This window comes from Anomaloglossus baeobatrachus, chromosome 7 (genome assembly GCF_048569485.1).
Source record: "Anomaloglossus baeobatrachus isolate aAnoBae1 chromosome 7, aAnoBae1.hap1, whole genome shotgun sequence".
NCBI lineage: Eukaryota > Metazoa > Chordata > Amphibia > Anura > Aromobatidae > Anomaloglossus > Anomaloglossus baeobatrachus.
The window spans coordinates 121,460,983-121,481,455 of record NC_134359.1 but is presented as its reverse complement, the minus strand read 5'-3'; the positions used below and the strand labels follow the sequence as shown (position 1 = coordinate 121,481,455).

Below are 20,473 nucleotides of genomic sequence, written 5' to 3'. Positions count from 1 at the left end.
GTTTTGCACTTGGCAATTATATAACATTATATTCTATTTTGCAAACTGTTTTTGTGCACATGCAGGTCTTTTCTCTTTTGTGATGCCCCATTTATTCCAGCCAATTGGTTGGTGTTTTTTATGAAATTATAAATATTTTTATATAATTAATAAAGATAACATTATTTATTGATCTTTTGTTCAGTTTCTTTTTTTGGCTTCACATCCAGCACAGATAAAGCATATGGCTGCAGGCTGCAGCCCCCAGCTGTGCGCTTATCTTGGCTGTGTATCAAAATAAGAGGAACCGCATGTGACTTTTTTTTTTAAAAATTAAATAATTAATTATTTAAAAAAAGGCATGCAGTCCCCTCCAATTTTGATACCCAGCCATGATAAAGCTCGGCAGCTGGGGGCTGGTATTCTCAGGCTGGGTAGACCCATGATTATTGAGCCCCCCCCCAGCTGAACAATAGTAGTCTGTAGCCTCCCAGGATTGTCACATCCATTAGATGTGACAATTCCAGAATTTTACTCAGGTCTCCCTGATTGCCCTGGTGCAGTGGCAATCAGGCCAATAAGAGGTTAATAACAGCCCGCAGCTGCCACTAAGCCCTAGATTAGTAATGTGGGGCATCTATGAGACCCCCCATTATTAATCTGTAAGTGAAAAAAAATTGGGAAGAGCCGGGTAAAGTTCCGGGATTGTCACATCTAATGGATAAGGCAATTCTGGGTGGCTGCAGGCTGCTATTTTTAGGCCGAAGAGGCCCAATAAGTATGGGTCTTCCCAGCCTGAGAATACAAGCCCCCAGCTGGCAGGCTTTATCATAGTTGGGTATCAAAATTTGGGGGGACCACACGTTGGTTTTCTAAAATTATTTATTTATTTATTTTTAAAAAATCCACATGTTGTTCCTCTTATTTTGATACACATCCAAGATAACGGTACAGCTGGGGACTGCAGCCTGGAGCCGTATGCTTTACCTGTGCTGGGTATCTAATACAGTGGTGATCCTATGCCAATTTTTTTATTTTATTTAGTTTTACACCACGATAGGGACCCACAGACAGGGTCTGTAATTGGTTTCAGTCCGACACTCTGTCACTGTGGCAGAGAATGCGTTTGACTGCAAACAATCAAAGACGCTGAGAGTGATGGTGGGCAAGGGAAGCAGTGAATATGAATGAGCGATAACAGACGGAAGAGGTTTGAGCAGTTACAGTTGTGCTGGAGACGTGTAAGAATAACGCGCTTGCTCCAATCCCCCTATTCCTTCTACTACCATCTTTAAGTGCCGGATTCTGGACCCATAGACTTACATGGGGACTGGAGTCCACCAGCTATCCAGGATGAATTCTGGGCTGAACATAGTGCAGGATAAGAAGGAGATTATCCTTCTTCCCCACTGCCTATCTCGGCTTATATTGGCCTGCATGTCACATGTTAAATCACATCAAATCATGCACCTTTCAACAATGCCAAACTGCCTTAATGTGGTTGTCCACTACTTGTACAACCCCTTCTTATTCTCCATGTGCACCCCCATAAGAATAAAAACCTGCATTCCTGGGGCCCACATTACATTGTTATAGCACGCAAACCCCATGACCAATCAGCCCCGGCTTCCTTCTCCTCGTCTTCGGACACAGGGGCAATGAACAGGAAGGAAGAGGCAGCCACAGCACTCACTTCCTGTTTACTACTTAACCGTCCATATGTGGGGAGAAGGAATTCGGCACTGATTGTCATGACACGCGAGTTCCGCGACCAATGTAACTTGGACCCTGGGAACACGAGTTCCGACATCGCTGGAATTGTGCTGCACCGGAGGGGAGTATAAGCTTTTTTTTTTATTTTTATGGGGGCACACGTGGACAACCCCTTTAGTATCCTTTACAGCCTTTTTTTAACACTAAAGAATTTTTTATTATATTTTATTTCTTTTTCCAAAGAAATAAAAAAAGAATACTATTTGCTACACAGTTTTGCTGAAATGTATTTTTCACCTAATAATATTTAACTTTTTTTTTAGATTGTTGAGAAAAATGCTGATCCAGAAGTCATGCTTTTGCCATATCTTCGTAAGAAACGTATCCTTTTAAATGTTAGAAAAACATATTTTTCTTTTTGTATTTCCTTTACATTTTATATTTATATTTAATTACTTTTAATATTCACTATTCACAAAAAGTTAGGGATTTTTGGCTTTAGGGTGAAATTTCAGGATGATCCTAAAATGCCCTCTAACCTTTTCAAGTGAACTTAATGTGACCTTCTATACACTTTTGAATGCAGAAGTCCAACTTTTCAATGTTTCAGTGCTTTTTGCACAACTTGCAACTGTCTAACAAGGAGCTTAATGGCAAAATTCACAACACATGTTTGATCCAAGAACCGCCCAATACATTTTTGGGTTCAATTAGAATTGGTATTTTTGCAGCCTTGCTCATCATGCTATTCAGATTTTGACATCATGCGACCAAGATGACACCTAACAATTGGATTAGAATGTTCTCAGACGAAAAGTAGCCAAAGAGCTTAGAGTGTCACAGTGTCATCAGCAGGTTGCAACAGAGATACCGAGAGACTAGAAGAGTCACAGAAAGGCATAGAAGTGTACGACATTTAACCATGTCCCACACTGATGACCGCTTCATTGTGAACAATGCCCTTCAGAACCAGATGATGAACACCCCACAACTCCAGGCACATTTAAGGGAGGTGAAAGGCAACCATCTCATATTAGACAATTCAAAGCTGTTTACATCAGTGTTTTCTGCTTGCTAGATGACCTGCAAGTCTACCTGGCCATACCACTAGGCACATGCGTCATCATCTTGCATGGGCCAGGGAGCATCTATGCTGGACGAGGGACCAGTGGGCCTCAGTGCTATTCACTGATGAAAGTTGATTCACACTGATCAGAAATAATCCCTGCTAACAACATTGGAGACATCAAGGAGAGCGCTATGAATCAACCTCTGTTGTCACCAGAAGAGTCTTTGGTTCTGCTGGTGTTACAGTGGGAGCACTAGGCAGGTGTGGTGTGACTAGTCAATACAAAACTGCCTTACACTTGATAAATAATACAGTGACAAGCTCCTACTACTTGAATAACATCAATAATCCAGTCACTGTGCCTCTGAATGAACAACCCAGGCCTAATTTCATCTTCATGGACAACAATACTCCAGCTCATTAAGGTCGCATCTTTAGGGAACGGCTCCTGGAGACTGGGGTACCTCAAAAGGAGTGGCTGCACTTTCTCCAGTCCTAAATACCATAAAAAAACCTATGGGATCCGTTGAGTCTCCATGTAGAGGCTCATAACTCTGTACCCCAGAACCTCAATGATCTGATGTGCGCACCATCAAGAAAAGTGGAATGCCATGCCTCCGCAGACAAGGACTCGACTTGTGAACAGCATGAGACGTCATTATGAAGCTGTAATTGATGCTCAAGGCCAGATGACATTTTGGGGGAGTATACCCACCACTGGCATTGACCTTTGTTTCAATATATTGTTTGATAGGGGGAAATCACCATTGCATGCGTCTACCTATATGCCCTACTTTCATAATAAAATATCACTGTAGTGTGAACATTTTACGCTTTCAATAAATTTCACCCGAAAGCCAAATATCCCTAACTTTTTGTGAGTTTTGTATATGGGTCAAAAGCAACTGGTGTGGGGGGAATCACAGGGTGTCCTATCCTATAATTGCTGTTTGTATTAATGTAAATTCAGTGTGCATTTAACTAAATTCATGTTAACATTTTCAAAGGCTCCTATTCATCCAGTGGAAGCAAAAATTACATTCTTTTCTGTCTGGCTAGAAAATATCTGCATATAATTTATTCAAGTATATTGGAAAGAGGGCCATGGAAAAAGTATACTGTGTGGTATGTGCTTTTTTATAATGGGCCCTATGGTGGCTATTTGCCAAGGAATCTATCTACACTGTCTTCACCACAAAGTGACTGAATACGGTAAACCACATTTAAAGGGATAAATGCTGCCACACCATGGCCAGACCACATATTCCCACTATATAGTGACTGAATAATACCACATGCAAAGGACAAATACCGCCTTTCCATGACCAGACCACATATTACCGCCACATAGTGACCTTATACTACAATACTAATCATTAATAAAAAACACAATGCTAATAAGTGTTATTATACACAGGAGCTCTGTACATAGTATACTGTGTATAGTTTAAGTATAAAGGTAATACAGTGCTTCACCAGTGACATTATACGCTGGAGCTCTGTATATAGTGTATAGGCAATACAGTAATCACCAGTGACTTTATACACAATGTATAGTGTAATACAATGAATTACCGATGACGCCACTAATTGAAGTAATTCATCTTCGATTTTCTTCATGATCCAGCACAGACCGCCATAACTTCTTCCATACAGGACACGTCTCTGGAGATATTAACACACAGTTATCTATAGCTGATCGATTCCAGAGCACATTACCCACATTTTCTCTGACTTCTCCACTATGCATGATAAAGAAAAACGTGACAGTGTTGCCATGTTACAGAACCCCCCCCCCCCCATTGAAAGCAGTATCTCCAAAAATCAAATACATCACTGCATTAATAATATACCTTAATTAGCCACTACAGTAATAATGTCCCACGTCCTGGCCCCTTCCTGTAATAATGTCCCACATCCTGTCCCAATGCATCACAAACGTGACCCAATGTCTCTCCATCCTGACCCCATGTCTCTCCATCCTGGCCCCATGTGTCTAAATCCTGGCCTCATGAAAGCAAATAAAAAAATCTTCTTAGCTGGCCATGGTCTAGTGGAATCCTACTTAATCTATGTGGCATGAATGCACTGGCGCATGGCAGTGATGTCATATGCTGACGACGTGCGCACCAACGTCAGCTGTTGGCTTCTGATTAGTTGGTAGCTGTTACCTATTGCTGTGCAGGAATTTATTTCAACTGAATGTGCTTCCAATGGCCGAATCCTGCCCCTGGGGCCTGGTTGAATAGAAGCAGAGGAGGGAGGCCTGGACTGAGTGAGACACGCTGCCAGTGTGTCTCACCCAGTCAGGTCCCCGCCTCTTTGCTTCTGCTCACTGGGCCTCATACATCAGTAAGGAAAATAATGACTTGATGCCACCCTGGGGGTATGTCTTGGTTACAACTCTATCTTTTCTCCTGAGGAAGCCACAGTAGTGTGGCAATACATATGAGGTTCATTCCTCATCCTATTTCTTTGCCCTACGTCACAGATTTTGTTATTTTTTTTACTTAGAATCGTCATATTCACCTTTATTTTCATCCATCTTGTGAGTCCCTTCAATGGTTCTGCTACCATTGTTGTATATTTGTCCTTACTCTTTTTCTTGAGGTACTTATACATATATTTCTTGTCATGCAAATATTATTATCTATACATTGAATTGTATAATTTGCTATATGAAAATTTCACTTTTTATGCTTATTTGGCTTGCAAGTATTTAAATTTCGAAGTTTTAGGTACCTTGTGAATGTATAGTCAGCAGGTAGATGAGGACAGGTGGTGGTCTTATTTTGGACACACATTTGTAGTGTATTTGTAATCTAGTGTTTTGTTTTGTTTTTAAATGGTTTTAACTGTTTATTAAAAGGTAAGAAGACATGGAGAGCATATAAAGATTATTTATATGGTGATCCCATTACAATTTTCTAAGTGTCCTTGGCTGATCCCGACTTATTCGATAGTGCCCTTAGCTACTATACAATGTGTTGGATACTAATAGCAAACAATGGTTGGATACCGCATTCTCCAAGCCAACTTAGCCTGAGTGCTTCATTTATGTGGCCACATGGATGGAACAACAGAGATGACAACACCAAGACCTTTAAGTGTAAAACTATACAGAGTTTATATTAAAACCACATAGTGCACAGTATTGTGGCCCTACAATAAGTCTTTCTCAAACTTGAGAAAGATTCATTGTAGATCCGAAACGTCAGGCCCTTTATGGTGCTATATTACAGTGTTGCACTTGTATACCCCGCTGCTGTTGTGTCTTTGCATACTCTTGGGTACTAATAAATAACTTTTTCTAGGCATTGATCTTCCTACATCATCTGCATTTATAAATAATGTTCATGATATCTTTATCAATAAGGAAAGTCAGTTTTCTATGATGTCCTCTATTTCCTTAACTGATTTCTAACAGTTCTCCTTACTGGAACGAAATATGGTTGTGGAGGAGGTGGATGTGGTGCCTGTACTGTAATGGTATCTACAATTAATCCAGTTACCAAGAAGATTATGTATCCTTAGTTACAAGAAAACATTTAGGAAATTTTACAAACATAACATGTACCTATTCATAAAGGTTCGGGATATAGACACTGCCAACATTATATCATATTAAGTAGACCTAGTGAATGATTTTGACAAATGTATATTACAAATTATGCATCATAGTGCAAAAACATATAAATCATGTGCAGAACATAAACATATAGTAATGTATGAAAAGACATTGAATGCAACGAAGAGCCCCCGGCACCTCCGCTCCAGTCATTCTCAATCGCAGTGCCGAAGCTTGTGCAGTAGCAACTGAGCTGAAATATCCAAGCACAGCTGCTCTATACTGGGTTGCCAAACATCGCAAAATTCCTGGACAATCTGTAAAAGTAGGGCACTTATTTGCCCTGTCAATAAAAAAATTGGAGGCGTCCATGATTTTTTTTAAGCTTGAGAAACTCATACAGTTTATCAATAACTGTAATTATCAGTATTTTGCAGTTGACCGTGACTACAGCTCATGTTTTCATCTCAGAATTACGGGCTATAGACAAGTATCACTATGGTTTTTCAATGTGGCCGTAAAAAATATTGTATGTCCGGGATTTTTTTATATTCCGGCTAGAAAAAAATGAAAAAGTCAAGTTGGCAAAGATGATTAAATGAATATATGTACGGTGTATATATTATATTATATTTTATATATATATATATATATATATTATAGTGACTGTGACTGGGCTATTTAGCGTCATTTACTCTATACATCTGGCCACTATTGGAGCTAAAAATGGAACTAGAAATCTTGCTGTGGTTCTGTAGGACTAGATTGCCTGTTCTAGGTGATTCAGGTGTTTCATATCTTTTTCTGTTACTCTATGACCTTCAACTGCATGACAAGTAAAAGTTGAATAGTTCAGATGTTTTGCACTAGGTCAACCAATCCTAGAACCCAGAAACTAGGAAATCCCTATTCTTTATGTATTGAGACATGTAAAAGGGCTTGTCTACTTTTCAATCTTCTGGAGTGCACTGCTCCCCAGCCTCAAGAATTCCTGCTCATTGGTGGCTGTGTGCTCCTGCTTGGGTTATAGTTTGGAAATATGGCCCATGCTTTACCTCTGCATCATCAGAGGAGAGCAGGTACACGTATGCTGGCAAACTGGAATCTTAATAATAAGTACATTGCAAAGTTTACCTTTCATGGTAATTTTAACCATTTAAGATCATGAGACAGCCCATTTAATGACATGGTTTAACTCCTGTTTACGCTATCCTCTTTTTCCAAGCATCTGTATATGTCGTTACACTTCTCTTCAGTTAATGTCTTAACTCATCAAGCCATTACTCGGCCAATGCTTGCCTGCTTCCGGTATGCTGTCTGCATGGAGCTGCCATTACCACTGTGGAAGGAATTGGGAGCACAACCAGCAGGCTGCACCCAGTACAGGTAAATCTTAAAATTGTTTAAAGGGAACCTGTCACTAGAATTTTCGCTATGAAACTAAAAGAATCCCCTTCTGCAGCTCCTGGGCTGCATTCTAGAAAGGTTCATCTTCCTACTGGCCCCCCTTTCAGAACTAAATAAACACTTTATAAAATCTTACCTTTTGGTATGCTAATGATCTTTGCTGGCCACGGGGGCGGGCTGTATTGCGTCCGTTATTCCCCCTCCTGCCGCTGTTCGCTGTCCCCCAGTGTTGATTGACATAGATGAGGCCACCGCCCTCATGTTAGTTAGTGCTCCTGAAGTCTCGCGCATGCCCAGTGGCACTATCGCGGGACTGAGCACTGTTCAAACCGCGAGCGTCGGTGATCTTATTGCGCAGGCGCGAGATTTATGGGCGGGTACTTGGATAACGCTGGTGATGACAATGTCGTCACCAGCGTAATCCAAGTAGCCACCCATAATCTATGTCAATCAACAATCTATGTCAATAACAATGTTACACACAGCCCTGGTTCGTTTTTTTCAAAGGCGCTCTCCCGCTGTGACACACAGATCGCTGTGTGTGACAGCGAGAGAGCGACGAAATGAAGCGAGCAGAGAGCAGGAGCCGGCATCTGGCAGCTGCGGTAAGCTGTAACCAGGGTAAACATCGGGTAACCAAGGTGGTTACCCGATATTTACCTTAGTTACCAGCCTCCGCAGCTCTCACGCTGCCTGTGCTGCCGGCTCCGGCTCTCTCCACATGTAGCTGCAGTACACATCGGGTTAATTAACCCGATGTGTACTGTAGCTAGGAGAGCAAGGAGCCAGCGCTAAGCAGTGTGCACGGCTCCCTGCTCTCGCGGTTATGATTGCTGCTTCGGCTGCTGTGTTTGACAGCTAAGCAGCGATCATAACAGCGACTTACAAGGTCGCTGTTACGTCACAGAAAATGGTGACGTAACAGCAACCTCGTTGTCGCTGTCGCTTAGTGTGAACCAGCCCTTAGATACACATTTTCCCAGCACATAACATCAGTACAATATAAGAGGTTACCTTATTTCCATTCATTCAGTACTGCACTATGTAACTTACTGCAGTCACCTACCAAGTGTTAGGCTGATATTATCCAACACACGAACACTGCTCTCCGAGAATCAAACCGTTAACATATTCTAAGAAAGGCTATGAGTAGCGATGGGAGAATCAATTTGCAAGACTCTAGTCCGCTGACCAGGTCACTAATACAATGACAAGCAAAAGGGTAACAATGTTTTGAACTTTTGACCTTCACGCTCCATATCTTACCATCCATTACAGCTTTGAATGTGAGACTACCTTCATTTTATACACAATCATCTTGGCTATCACATTCAAAAATTTGACGAGCAACTATTTAGCATATAATTAGTTATGCAGATTCTTGTCATGTTACTCCATTGTTACTGTTTTCCTGCTGATATTCAATTTTTTTTCTTTCTGCATACTACAACTTAGAACCTATTGTTACATTCCCTAATAGCTCAGTGTGTTATTAGGTTGATTGCTAACTGAAAGGATACTGGTTTGAATCGAGGGGCAGCCATGAAGAAGATTTCCCAAGAAAAGAGAAACCGCATCATCCAGGTCACGGATAGTGGTCTCTCGGACAAGTAAATTGCCAAACTACATCATGTGAGAGCTATGACTGTTGGAAGAATATGAAATGACGTCCGTCCATACATTCAAAGCCAAGAGATGGACGTCCAGGCAAAATATTGGAGTCAACAAGTCGTCTCATTCCAAGGTCACAAGGGGAAGAAGGCTCTACTGCAATATCATCATAAGAAGCGTTGTCTTGAGTTTGCAAAAAAATACAAAACATGTACAGTAGAAGAATGGAAATGGGTGATTTGGAGCAATGAAATGAAAGTCAATAGACTAGGCTCTGATGCATGCAAATGGGTCTGTAAGAAACAATTGAAAAAGGAGCTAACAGATCGAGAAATTGAAAGAACTGTCAAGTTCGGTGGAGTAAGCCTGATGATATGGGGGTGTCTCACAGCCAAAGGCATTTGATACTTGACAAGAATCGATGGCAGGCTCTATGCAGAACTATATGTGAATATCCTACTATGGGTATGAAAAGACGACATAGTGTTCCATCAGGACAACGACTATAGTATACATTGAGATTGGCAAAGAAATTGTTCAATGATAATGAAATAGAGATGTTGGATTGGCCTCATAGTCCCCAGACCTCAACCCAATTGAGCACTTGTGGGTGGAGTTTGTATGTTCTCCCCGTGTTTGCGTGAGTTTCCTCCAGGTACTTTGGGTTCCTCCCACACTCCAAAGACATACTGATCGGGACCTAAGATTGTGAGCCCCAATGGGGACAGTGTTTCTGATGTATGTAAAGTGCTGTGGAAATAATAGTGCTATATAAGTTAATAAATATTGTATTATTGTTCTAGAATTGAAGAAAAAGCTGTGGGAACGTGTAATGAGACCTTGGATCAGATTTCAATTGAGACATGCCTGAATCTGATCAAAAGTATGCTCATAAGAATTAGGGCAGTGTTGAAAGCCAAAGGTGTATTTTTACAGTAATAATAAAATAATAAACATTTAAATTTAGATTTTACGGAGCAAAACAGTAAGGGTACCTTCACACTTAGCGATGCAGCAGCGATCCGACCAGCGATCTGACCTGGTCAGGATCGCTGCTGCATCGCTACATGGTCGCTGGTGAGCTGTCAAACAGGCAGATCTCACCAGCGACCAGTGAACAGCCCCCAGCCAGCAGCGACGTGCAAGCGACGCTGCGCTTGCACGGAGCCGCCGTCTGGAAGCTGCGGAGACTGGTAACTAAGGTAAACATCGGGTATGGTTACCCGATGTTTACATTAGTTACCAGTGTGAGCAGGGAGCAGGGAGCCGCGCACACTGAGCGCTGGCTCCTTGCTCTCCTAGCTGCTGTACACATCGGGTTAATTAACCCGATGTGTAATGCAGCTACATGTGCAGAGAGCAGGGAGCCGCGCACACTGCTTAGCGCTGGCTCCTTGCTCTCCTAGCTGCTGTACACATCGGGTTAATTAACCCGATGTGTACAGCAGCTACATGTGCAGAGAGCCGGAGCCGGCAGCACAGGCAGCGTGAGAGCTGCGGAGGCTGGTAACTAAGGTAAATATCGGGTAACCCCCTTGGTTACCCGATGTTTATCTTGGATACAGCTTACCTCAGCTGCCAGACGCCGGCTCCTGCTCCCTGCTCGCTTCATTTGTCGCTCTCTTGCTGTCACACACAGCGATCTGTGTGTCACAGTGGGAGAGCGCCTTTGAAGAAAACGAACCAGGGCTGTGTGTAACGAGCAGCGATCTCGCAGCAGGGGCCAGATCGCTGCTCAGTGTCACACACAGCGAGATCGCTAATGAGGTCACTGCTGCGTCACAAAAAGCGTGACTCAGCAGCGATCTCGGCAGTGAGCTCGCTGTGTGTGAAGCACCCCTTACAATGCTGTGACATGACAAGAATCTGCATAACTAATCACAGGCTAAATAGTTGCAAATCAAATTAAAGTATGAGATAGCCAAGATGATTGTACATAAATTGAAGGTAGTCACACACTCAAAGCTGTAGTGGATGGTGAGATATAGAGCGTGAAAGTCAAAAGTTCAAAACAGTGTTACCCTTTTGCTTGTCAGTGTATGTGACAGGAGCTCTTCAAATCTTACCTCTCAGCATTTCGCTCCTCTTTTAATTGGACGAGCTTGCATTATATCTTGTGTGCATCAAACCGCACTAATTACGCTAAGCCAGATAAGGAGATTCACAGAGCTGTAAGATAAGGAGATTCACAGAGCTGTAAGATAAGGAGATTCACAGAGCTTCCCTTCAGAGGTCACAGATCACTGACCTGGCTGATGGACTGGAATCCTGCGCATTGATTCTCTCACCTCTAGCTAGAAGCATTTTGAGTCATCAAGGACTAAACTTATTAATCCCCCTGAGTAACATAGAAAATACTTGCACTCACCGCCCACATCGGCGCTGTTCCAGCGATATCGACACTGGGTCTCCAGCCACTCGCATGACATTTTCTCTTGGGACATAGCAATTAATGGTCGCTACTTGGTTGCAGCGCTCACATTTTGCCCTAACACCTGAATTTTGTTAGAGGGATCTGTGAGCAAAGCAGGACATTAGCGACTGCTGAAAGGCTACACCATTCACATGAAATAACAGTGTCAGGCGAATGCCCCCAGAGCTGAAATCGCTGGAACGCTCATGTGTAAATACACCATAAATTTGACAGCTTTAAGGAACATTTGTGACCTGTAGAAAGCAGCAGATTTACACAATGTATTTGTTTTGAAAAGTAAAAGTATTATTTGCTACAGAAACAAACAAGATATTAGGGTGTATAAAAAGAGAGATTAGATCCCGTGATCCCAACGTATTGTTACCCCTCTATAAATCGCTTCTAAGGTCACATCTAGAACATGGGATCCAGTTTTGGGCTCCACATTTTAAAAACGGACATTTAGAAGTTAGAATCGGTTCAAAGGCGGGCAACTAGACTACTACAAGGAATGGAGGCCTCCCATATGATGACAGGTTGGAAAAGTTAGATTTGTTTAGCTTAGAAAAAAGACGTCTCAGAGGATATCTCATTTATATTTATAAATACATGTGTGGTCAATATAAAGAACTGGCACATGACTTATTCCTTCCAAAGACAATACTAAGGACCAGGGGGCACTTACTGCGAGTGGAAGAAAAGTGATTCCGGCAGCTAAATAGGAAAGGGTTCTTTACAGTTAGAGCGGTCAGACTGTGGAATGCCCTACCGCAAGAGGTAGTAATGGCAGATACTAGAACAGCTTTTAAAAAAGGGCTGGATGATTTACTCAGTACACAAAACATTGTTGGTTATAAATGATTTAATGACAAAATGTAGAATTGGTGGAGGAAGGTTGAACTAGATGGACCTAGGTCTTTTTTCCACTTTTGTAACTATGTAACTATGATATTATGATATTCCTATTTGGACTTGAATAGCTGATGGAGGGAAATGCTTCTCTTAGCTCTGCAGGATTACAGCTGGGGAGAACGCTAAGGCTGTATTCACACATCGCAGCCGCGTTGCATTTTGAAACCTGCAAAACAATTGTTTAAAATACTATTAAGAATCCCTTAACTCCTGTATGTGGATTAGGATCACGCAAAAGCTGACTAATGCAGAACAGCTTTTTGAATCCTCAGTGAGGGTCTTAGGACCTGTGCCCCTAACCAATGCTTGATATTTAATGATGTGCAACATATAAAAGAATCTTTGCAAATGTGTAGGTACATTTCTAATGGGTTTGCAAAGACTAGAATATATTTTATCAGGCATGAATAATGGACATATATTCACTTTTCACATTCCACTTGGGTCTGCCAGTGGTGGCTCCGGAGGTCTGCGCTGGTTCTGGAAGGGATGTCTGCTGCTCCATTCAGATGTCACCAGGAACACTGCAATCAGGTGGCTAGAAGAGCACGTCATCAGAGAAACAGCTGATGACAAGTAGAGATGGGCAAATAGTATATATTCATGTTCGGATAATTATTACCAAATACCAAGTAGTATTCCAGTATTTGGCAGCAATGCTCGGGTTCCCCAGTGACTTGCATTAGGTTCGTTATTTGTGACGAATACCGGAATAGAACTTTGGGATTTGGTACAAATAATCCAAACACGAATAGTTACTATTTGCTCTTCACTTATCTGACCACTGCATCCTGGTGACGGGTGAACAGAGCAGACAGAACAGCCTACGTTGGATTCGCGGAGGTGTTGAAAAGTGACTATGCTTCGAAAAAAAATATTTCAGTGTTGGAGAATTCCATTAATCTAACAACTTCTTCAATGGCAATAAAAAAAGTGAGAAGACATCAAGGCTCAGATGGCACGTGAGAATGGAAGACACCAAGGGTTAGAAGGCCTGTAGGAATCCCAGGGACGGTGAACGGACAGATCTTATAAGATCTTAAGTGTTGGTTGTTGTGGGTTCTTTATGAGTAAAAAAACATCCAGCATCATGAAGGTCATAACTTGCCCCTCTTGTGTATGTGAAAAAATATAAATGAGTAAACTCACATGCTTCACTTCACCGGCTCCGCTCATATTGACAATTCCACTTAGCTTGTGTGTGGAATATCAGTTTACTAATTTTTAATACATTATTAAAAAGAGACAAATGTTAAGTCTAGCAGAATACATCAGTGTAAATGTTACTGCGGATGACAATGACTCCTCAAAAGAAGTGGAGAAAATGCTCGCATAGTTGGTCGAACTTTTATATAGATAAACTATAGTTAAACTATAACATTGTTCAAAGGTGAATCTAGAGTAACAGCTGCTTGTAGTAAATGTCACAAGGTCCTATTTAGAACTATATTTGCATTAGATTATAGGGGTTGTCTAGGACTATAGTAATAAAAAACAAGCAAAAAAAAAACACTTTATAGCCTAATATTGTTTTTTGTAATTTACCTTATTAACTCTTTTACGGCCTGTGACGGACATGTACACCAAAGGTCGTGCTCCTGCTTTTGATGCAGGCTTTAATCAGCCATCATGTGCCTCCAACATCTGCGGGCGGATTGTAGATCCAGACATGGCTGTTAACCTATTAGATGCCGCTGTCAATCTCTAACAGCGGCATTTAACATGCGCCGGCAGGTGGGCGTGTCATTCCACGCTCTCATTGGCACACCAGCGACAGGATCATGGGGCACCGATGGGTTGCCATGACTGCCAGGGGTCAGCTGATGACCCTCATGCCTGTTATCATGATTCTCCTATTAACGCCGACCCCTTTCATAGGAGATCGTGATTTTAGCTATACATAGGAGTGCTGATGCACTGTTATGTACAGCACAAGCAATTGAACAATTGCAGCTTTAAGTCCCCTAAGGGGACTATTAAATACAGTAAAAAGTGAGAAAAAAGTTGAAATCATCTCCCCTTTCTTTGCCCCATTAAAGATAAAACAATCCAAAAATACAAATAGGCATTGCTGCGTTCTTAAAAGTCAGATCTATTAAAATGTAAAATGAATTCAATTGGTATATAAGCGTTATGAGTAAAAAAATCAAAATGCCACAATTATGTTTATTATGCAAAAGTAAAATGCAAAATGAAAAATAAAAAGGTTAATGCTGGGTTCTCATGTTCTGTAGTTATCCGTTATGACGTATCCGTTGAATCTTGGATCCGTTGGCAAAAAAGTTATGCACACACAACTTTTTTGTAAGCACGAGAGAAAAAAAGAGACAAGGATCCAGAGTCCGGAAGGTGCTAATCCCATACTTGTGCAGAGCAGCAAGGAACAATGAAGGCAGTGAGAGGAGGAGTGAGGAGTGAAGCCCAAACCATTCAGTATATTAAAACATCCAATTTATTGGTCTACATTAAAAAGCAGAAATGAGCATTTGCTGACACATATCTGGCACAGAGGTGCCCTCAGTCATAGCATAAATGACTAACGGCACCTCTGTGACAGAAATGTGTCAGCAAAAAAACTAAAGAGCAAAAGCGGAAAATTGCAAGGTAGTGAAGGGCTTAATAATGTTTTTCAGTAAGAAATCTAAAATAAAGTATGAGTTATGTAATGTAAAGATCTCGAAGTGTAATAACTGATTGGACTAAACTCAGACTGTAGCTTACGATTTGTCAGCTAGTGTTTGATTTGGGTGTAGATGTTTGCTATTCTTATGTGGCACGCTGCTGCGCCTACAATTTGCTTATTCTGCCCAGTGGGCATGAGTGAATTGATTTACAAGAGCAACGTCAACCGCTGTCTCTTTGCAAATCGTATGCTTGCACGTGACTTTCTGGCTTTCTGGCAATGTACAGTTTAACCAAATGTATGCTTTATGGCTTCACAGGCGCACTATGCATGCCTAAGGCTACTTTCACACTTGCGTTGAACGGTATCCGTTGCATTGCGTTGTGTAACGGATGCAACGGATGTGTTGCATATAGTGACACAACGGATGCAACGGATGCTGCAAAACAACGCAATTCGTTTTGATTTTTTTTTTTTTTTTTTTCCCGGTTTTACCAGCGGCAGACTATAGTGAACGATCAGCTGATCGTTCCCTGCAGCCGGCCGCTGGGTGATCAGCTGATTGCTCCCAGTAGCCGGCCGCCGGGTGATCAGCTGATCGCTCCCGCCCGCCGGGTGATCAGCTGATCGCTCCCGGCTGCCGGGTGATCAGCTGATCGCTCCCTGCAGCCGGCTGCCGGGTGATCAGCTGATCGCTCCCGGCCGCCGGGTGATCAGCTGATCGCTCCCGGCCGCCGGGTGATCAGCTGATCGCTCCCTGCAGCCGGCCGCCGGGTGATCAGCTGATCGCTCCCTGCAGCCGGCCGCCGGGTGATCAGCTGATCGCTCCCTGCAGCCGGCCGCCGGGTGATCAGCTGATCGCTGTCACTTGCCGGCGCCCGGGCATGCTGGTGGCCGGTCATTCAGCTGAGCGCTGTCGCTTGCCGACGGCCGGGCGCTCAGCTGAACGTTCGGCCACCGCGAGCCAAAATAAAGTTTGATTTAAAAAAAAAAAAAAAAAAAAAAAAAAAAAAAAAAGAGCATGCGCAGTGAAATCCAGAGGATTCCGCTGCTCAAAATAACGTTACATGCTGCGTTCCTCCCGCTGGGCGGAAGCAACGGAGCGTCGCCCAGCGGAAGCAACGCAGCTCCTTTTGGTACAATCCGTCAACCATACAAGTTTATGGGAAACAGCGGAATCCGTTAACGGATTCCGCTGTTTCCCAAAAGGGCGGATTGTAACGGAAGGAAAATAACGCAAGTGTGAAAGTACCCTAAGGAGCAGCAGTCATGGCAGATTCAGCCAGCCATTGAGATGCTCCATGGTGGTCTTTGGGGGTGATAAGACCTTCATAGCTGGCTGAGTCCGGTGTCACTGCTGCTTCCCTGGGCATGTGTACTCCGCCAATAAACCTGAGGAGCATACACCCAGATTCAGAGTGTATTGCCAGGGGGGCAAAATGTTGCCAGCATGTGTGTTAGGCTAGTTTCACACTTGCGTTGGGTTGAATCCGCTGGGTCCGTTGCTGCGTCGTTTTGACGCATCCGTTATTTTTGTGGTGTCAACGGATGCAACGGGTCCGTTATTTCACAGGAATCCGTTAGCTGATTCCTGTAAAATAACGGACTGTTGCATCCGTTTGGCGTCCGTTAGGCGTCCGTCTAATGGAATCCGTCAGCTCTGTTTTATTTCTTTTTTCATTTTTTTTCATTCTGGGCATGCTCAGTATAAATTAGCGGAATCCAGCAGCGGATTCCGTTGTTAAGCACTTAGCAACGTAATCCGCTACCATAGGGAACCATTATAAATTTTAACTGAACCAACGGAATCCGTTGGTTGGCGTCATTTTGACACAAGCATTTAACGTTACATTCTGCGTTGCTTCCGCTTGGTGGAAGCAACGGAGCATCGGCCAACGGAAGCAACGCAGGTACTTTTGGCACAATCCGTCATCAATGCAAGTCTATGGGAGACAACGGAATCCGTTAACGTATTCTGTTGTTTCCCAAGACAGCGGATTGCGCCAAAAAAAACCAACGCAAGTGTGAAAGTACCCTTATTTGTATAGAGACAGCAGTGATGTCGCTTTTGCAAATCATGTCACTCACTCCCACAGAGACTTGGTAACATGATTAGTGGGGTGAAATCAATGCCCCCATGATTTGTTGCTAACTAATAAGCACATCGCAAGAACGGTTTTAAAATTGGGTTTGTGATTCAAACAACATAGTGCGTAATAAAGACATGGTGGTGATCAAAAAGTACATGGATTATTATAGTGCATCAATCTGTGCACTTTTCAGCTAGTTTGCTGCATGTCGGGTGAGCCATGCTCATGCATTAAAGAGGACCTTTCACCAATTTTCATGTTCAACTGGATACATGATATATTAGTGGCTGCAAAGTGGAATAAAACATTTGTATTTTTATTTTGCCTCTCCATTGCAGAGATATTAGTAATAAAAGTATTTGGCACCTAATGAGTTAACTATTTCTAAAGTCCAAGTTAGTGCTATCAGGCAGTTTTCACTAGGGGTGTGTACTTCTCCCTGTATAATGATAAGCAGGCAGCAACACTCAAAGGAAAGAAGAACAGGCTCCACCATAGTTTAGAGCAGATTTCTTAGTGTGTGAGACATGTAATGACAGACAGCTCTGATCATATAGACTGTCATTCTGTATGAGCCAGTGTACAGGGAGGGGCAGTGCAGCTGAGATTAGCAGTGTCAGATTGCAAATTCTTCTACCAGATCTCTTCATCACTTTTGTCTGCTGTCCTCAAGGAATTTGTAATTGTTCTGCAGTGAGATTCGGGCTGTCATTACATCTTATACAGGAGCAGCTTGTCTGTCTTGGACTACTAGATGTAATGAGACCTTGCTCTGACCTTACTGTACAGTGATTACAAGTTGAATACAACAGATATAAGTGTGATACTGACATTTTGGTGGGATGGGCATGAAAATCAGAGATGACCCCTCTAGGACTGGAGAAGAGCTCATAGAGGGGTTTGTAATGTGACACGGCTACACTCAGCTGTGCTGCTCTTCAGCCCAGAGGAACCTTATTTTGAAGGTGTTACCCATCTGTACTTTCTAGTCATGCACAAGATTAAACCAGTAGATAAAGGCAATCTGTTGTATATCTCATACACTGAGAATTTGTTTTTTGTTTTTTGAGCTATGGCGGAGGCGTGTTCTTTTTCTGCTGTGTTGTTGCCTGCTTATAATTGGTGAGCATCATACAGGGAGAACAAATACACACCCCCAATGGAAACTGTCTGATAGCACCTACTTGGAATTAAAAAAGTTAACTCATTTGGTGCCAAATTCACTGACTAATATAAACGGAGAGGCGAAATAAATAATAAAGTTTTATTCCTGTCTTCCTGTCTATTATATCATGTGTCCTATGCAACATAAAATACTTGGTGAACGGTCTACTTTAAACCTAGGGATGCCTCTCACTGTCCAAAGTTCAGCCAATCGCAGATACGTACAAGAGAGAGCTCATGATGTAGGGCGGACGTGTTGCCCCAGATTGAGTCGCCCATTGGAGAACCATCAGTATAAGGGTCAATCTGAGACTGACCACTATGATAGCTATAGTGATAATGGTGGACCCAATTAGGTGTATCATATAAATGCTGTATATAATTAGGCTATAAAGTGATTTAAATATTTTTTGTCCTGGTCAATTCCTTTAACACTTTCCAGGTGCAGTTTTGTAGTAAAGTGGGTGTTCTCTCTATTTTTTATATTAAAAATGAGTGTATGGAGGTGCCCACCTACCAGGGTTACCAACGCTTTACCTGCAGAGTTTAGGAAAGGTTCCCTAGCAGAAGACAAGGTGAGGAGACGGTAGGGTACACATGCAGTGGTGCGGGGAGCGGCACGAGCCTGGTATGTGAGTATTTGTTCTTTGTTATTTTAATACCCCATAATTCCGATATCTTATATAATAAGTAGTGGCTTACCCATCCTAACGAAGTATTGTACTTGTCTGTCTGGTCACTTTCAATATTGATATTAAAGTAAATATTACCTACAGGAAAGAATAGCAAAAGCTCATGGATCTCAGTGCGGTTTCTGTACTCCTGGGATGGTGATGTCTATGTACAGCTTGCTGAGGAACCATCCACAACCCTCCATGCAGCAGATAAATGAAGCCCTGGGAGGTATGACAATGGTGTTTCAAAAGTTTTTATTAATCTCTAATAAAAAATCAAGTTGTATTAGTTTGTTTCTTAAATTTTTGAATATACATAGGTTTATGGTAACAGAGTAATAGAAATAATTCTATTATTAAACGATTTATGAAGGCATGGGTGTAGGAGAAGTCAGGGAGGATTAATATTGGGTCAGGATATAGTTTTATTGGGGGTAAAAAGGGAACAAAAGAGTTAAAATGGTAAGGGAAGGAAGGACGGGGATAGGGGAAGATATTAAGGTATGACAATGGTAACATCTGACTTTTGTTCCTCAGTTATTGCTGTATTGTATGCCTGCTCAGCGTGAGCTCTGGGGTATGAGATCAGCTCAGATGTAGACAGCACATAGCTGCTGATATTTTCTTACATAACTGGTTGCACAATCCCAGCCGGTTATGTAGCAAGTCAGAACAAGAAATTCTACTTATTTATTGTACACCATTACTTTCCAAATGTCATCATCACTCTCCCCATCGGGGCTCACAAAATCAGTTCCCTATTAGTATGTCTTTGGAGTGTAGGAGAAACCCACCCAAACATAGGGAGAACATGCAGATGTCCTTGGTAGGATTTGAATGCAGGACCTGCCTCAGTTATGTAAGGCTACAGTGCGTACACTGAGCTACCATGCTGCCCTATTCTCTACTTCAGTATTATTATTATTTATTATTATAGCGCCATTTATTCCATGGCGCTTTACAAGTGAAAGAGGGTATACGTACAACAATCATTAACAGTACAAAACAGACTGGTATAGGAGGAGAGAGGACCCTGCCCGCGAGGGCTCACGGTCTACAGGGAATGGGTGATGGTACAATAGGTGAGGACAGAGCTGGTTGCGCAGTGGTCTGCAGTATAAAATACAAGGGAAATATAGAGGTGATTTTTTACAATGTAATGTTATTTATCACTCTGTTTTCTCCAGACGTTGATCTTGACAAAGAAGCCTTAGTTATATACTAGCAGATAAATACTTAAAGGGAACCTG

General features: G+C 42.2%; 1 protein-coding gene across 1 annotated transcript in view; it reads left to right on the top strand.

Moving 5' to 3' along the window:
• LOC142245189 (aldehyde oxidase-like) overlaps positions 1-20,473 on the top strand; it is a 168,506-nt gene that overhangs the window by 19,314 nt on the left and 128,719 nt on the right. Inside the window, exons 2-5 of the mRNA XM_075317644.1 lie at positions 2,016-2,073; positions 6,189-6,285; positions 7,607-7,715; positions 19,326-19,452. Of these exons, the coding sequence (XP_075173759.1) occupies positions 2,016-2,073; positions 6,189-6,285; positions 7,607-7,715; positions 19,326-19,452 (391 nt within the window). The remainder of the gene's footprint in view (positions 1-2,015; positions 2,074-6,188; positions 6,286-7,606; positions 7,716-19,325; positions 19,453-20,473) is intronic.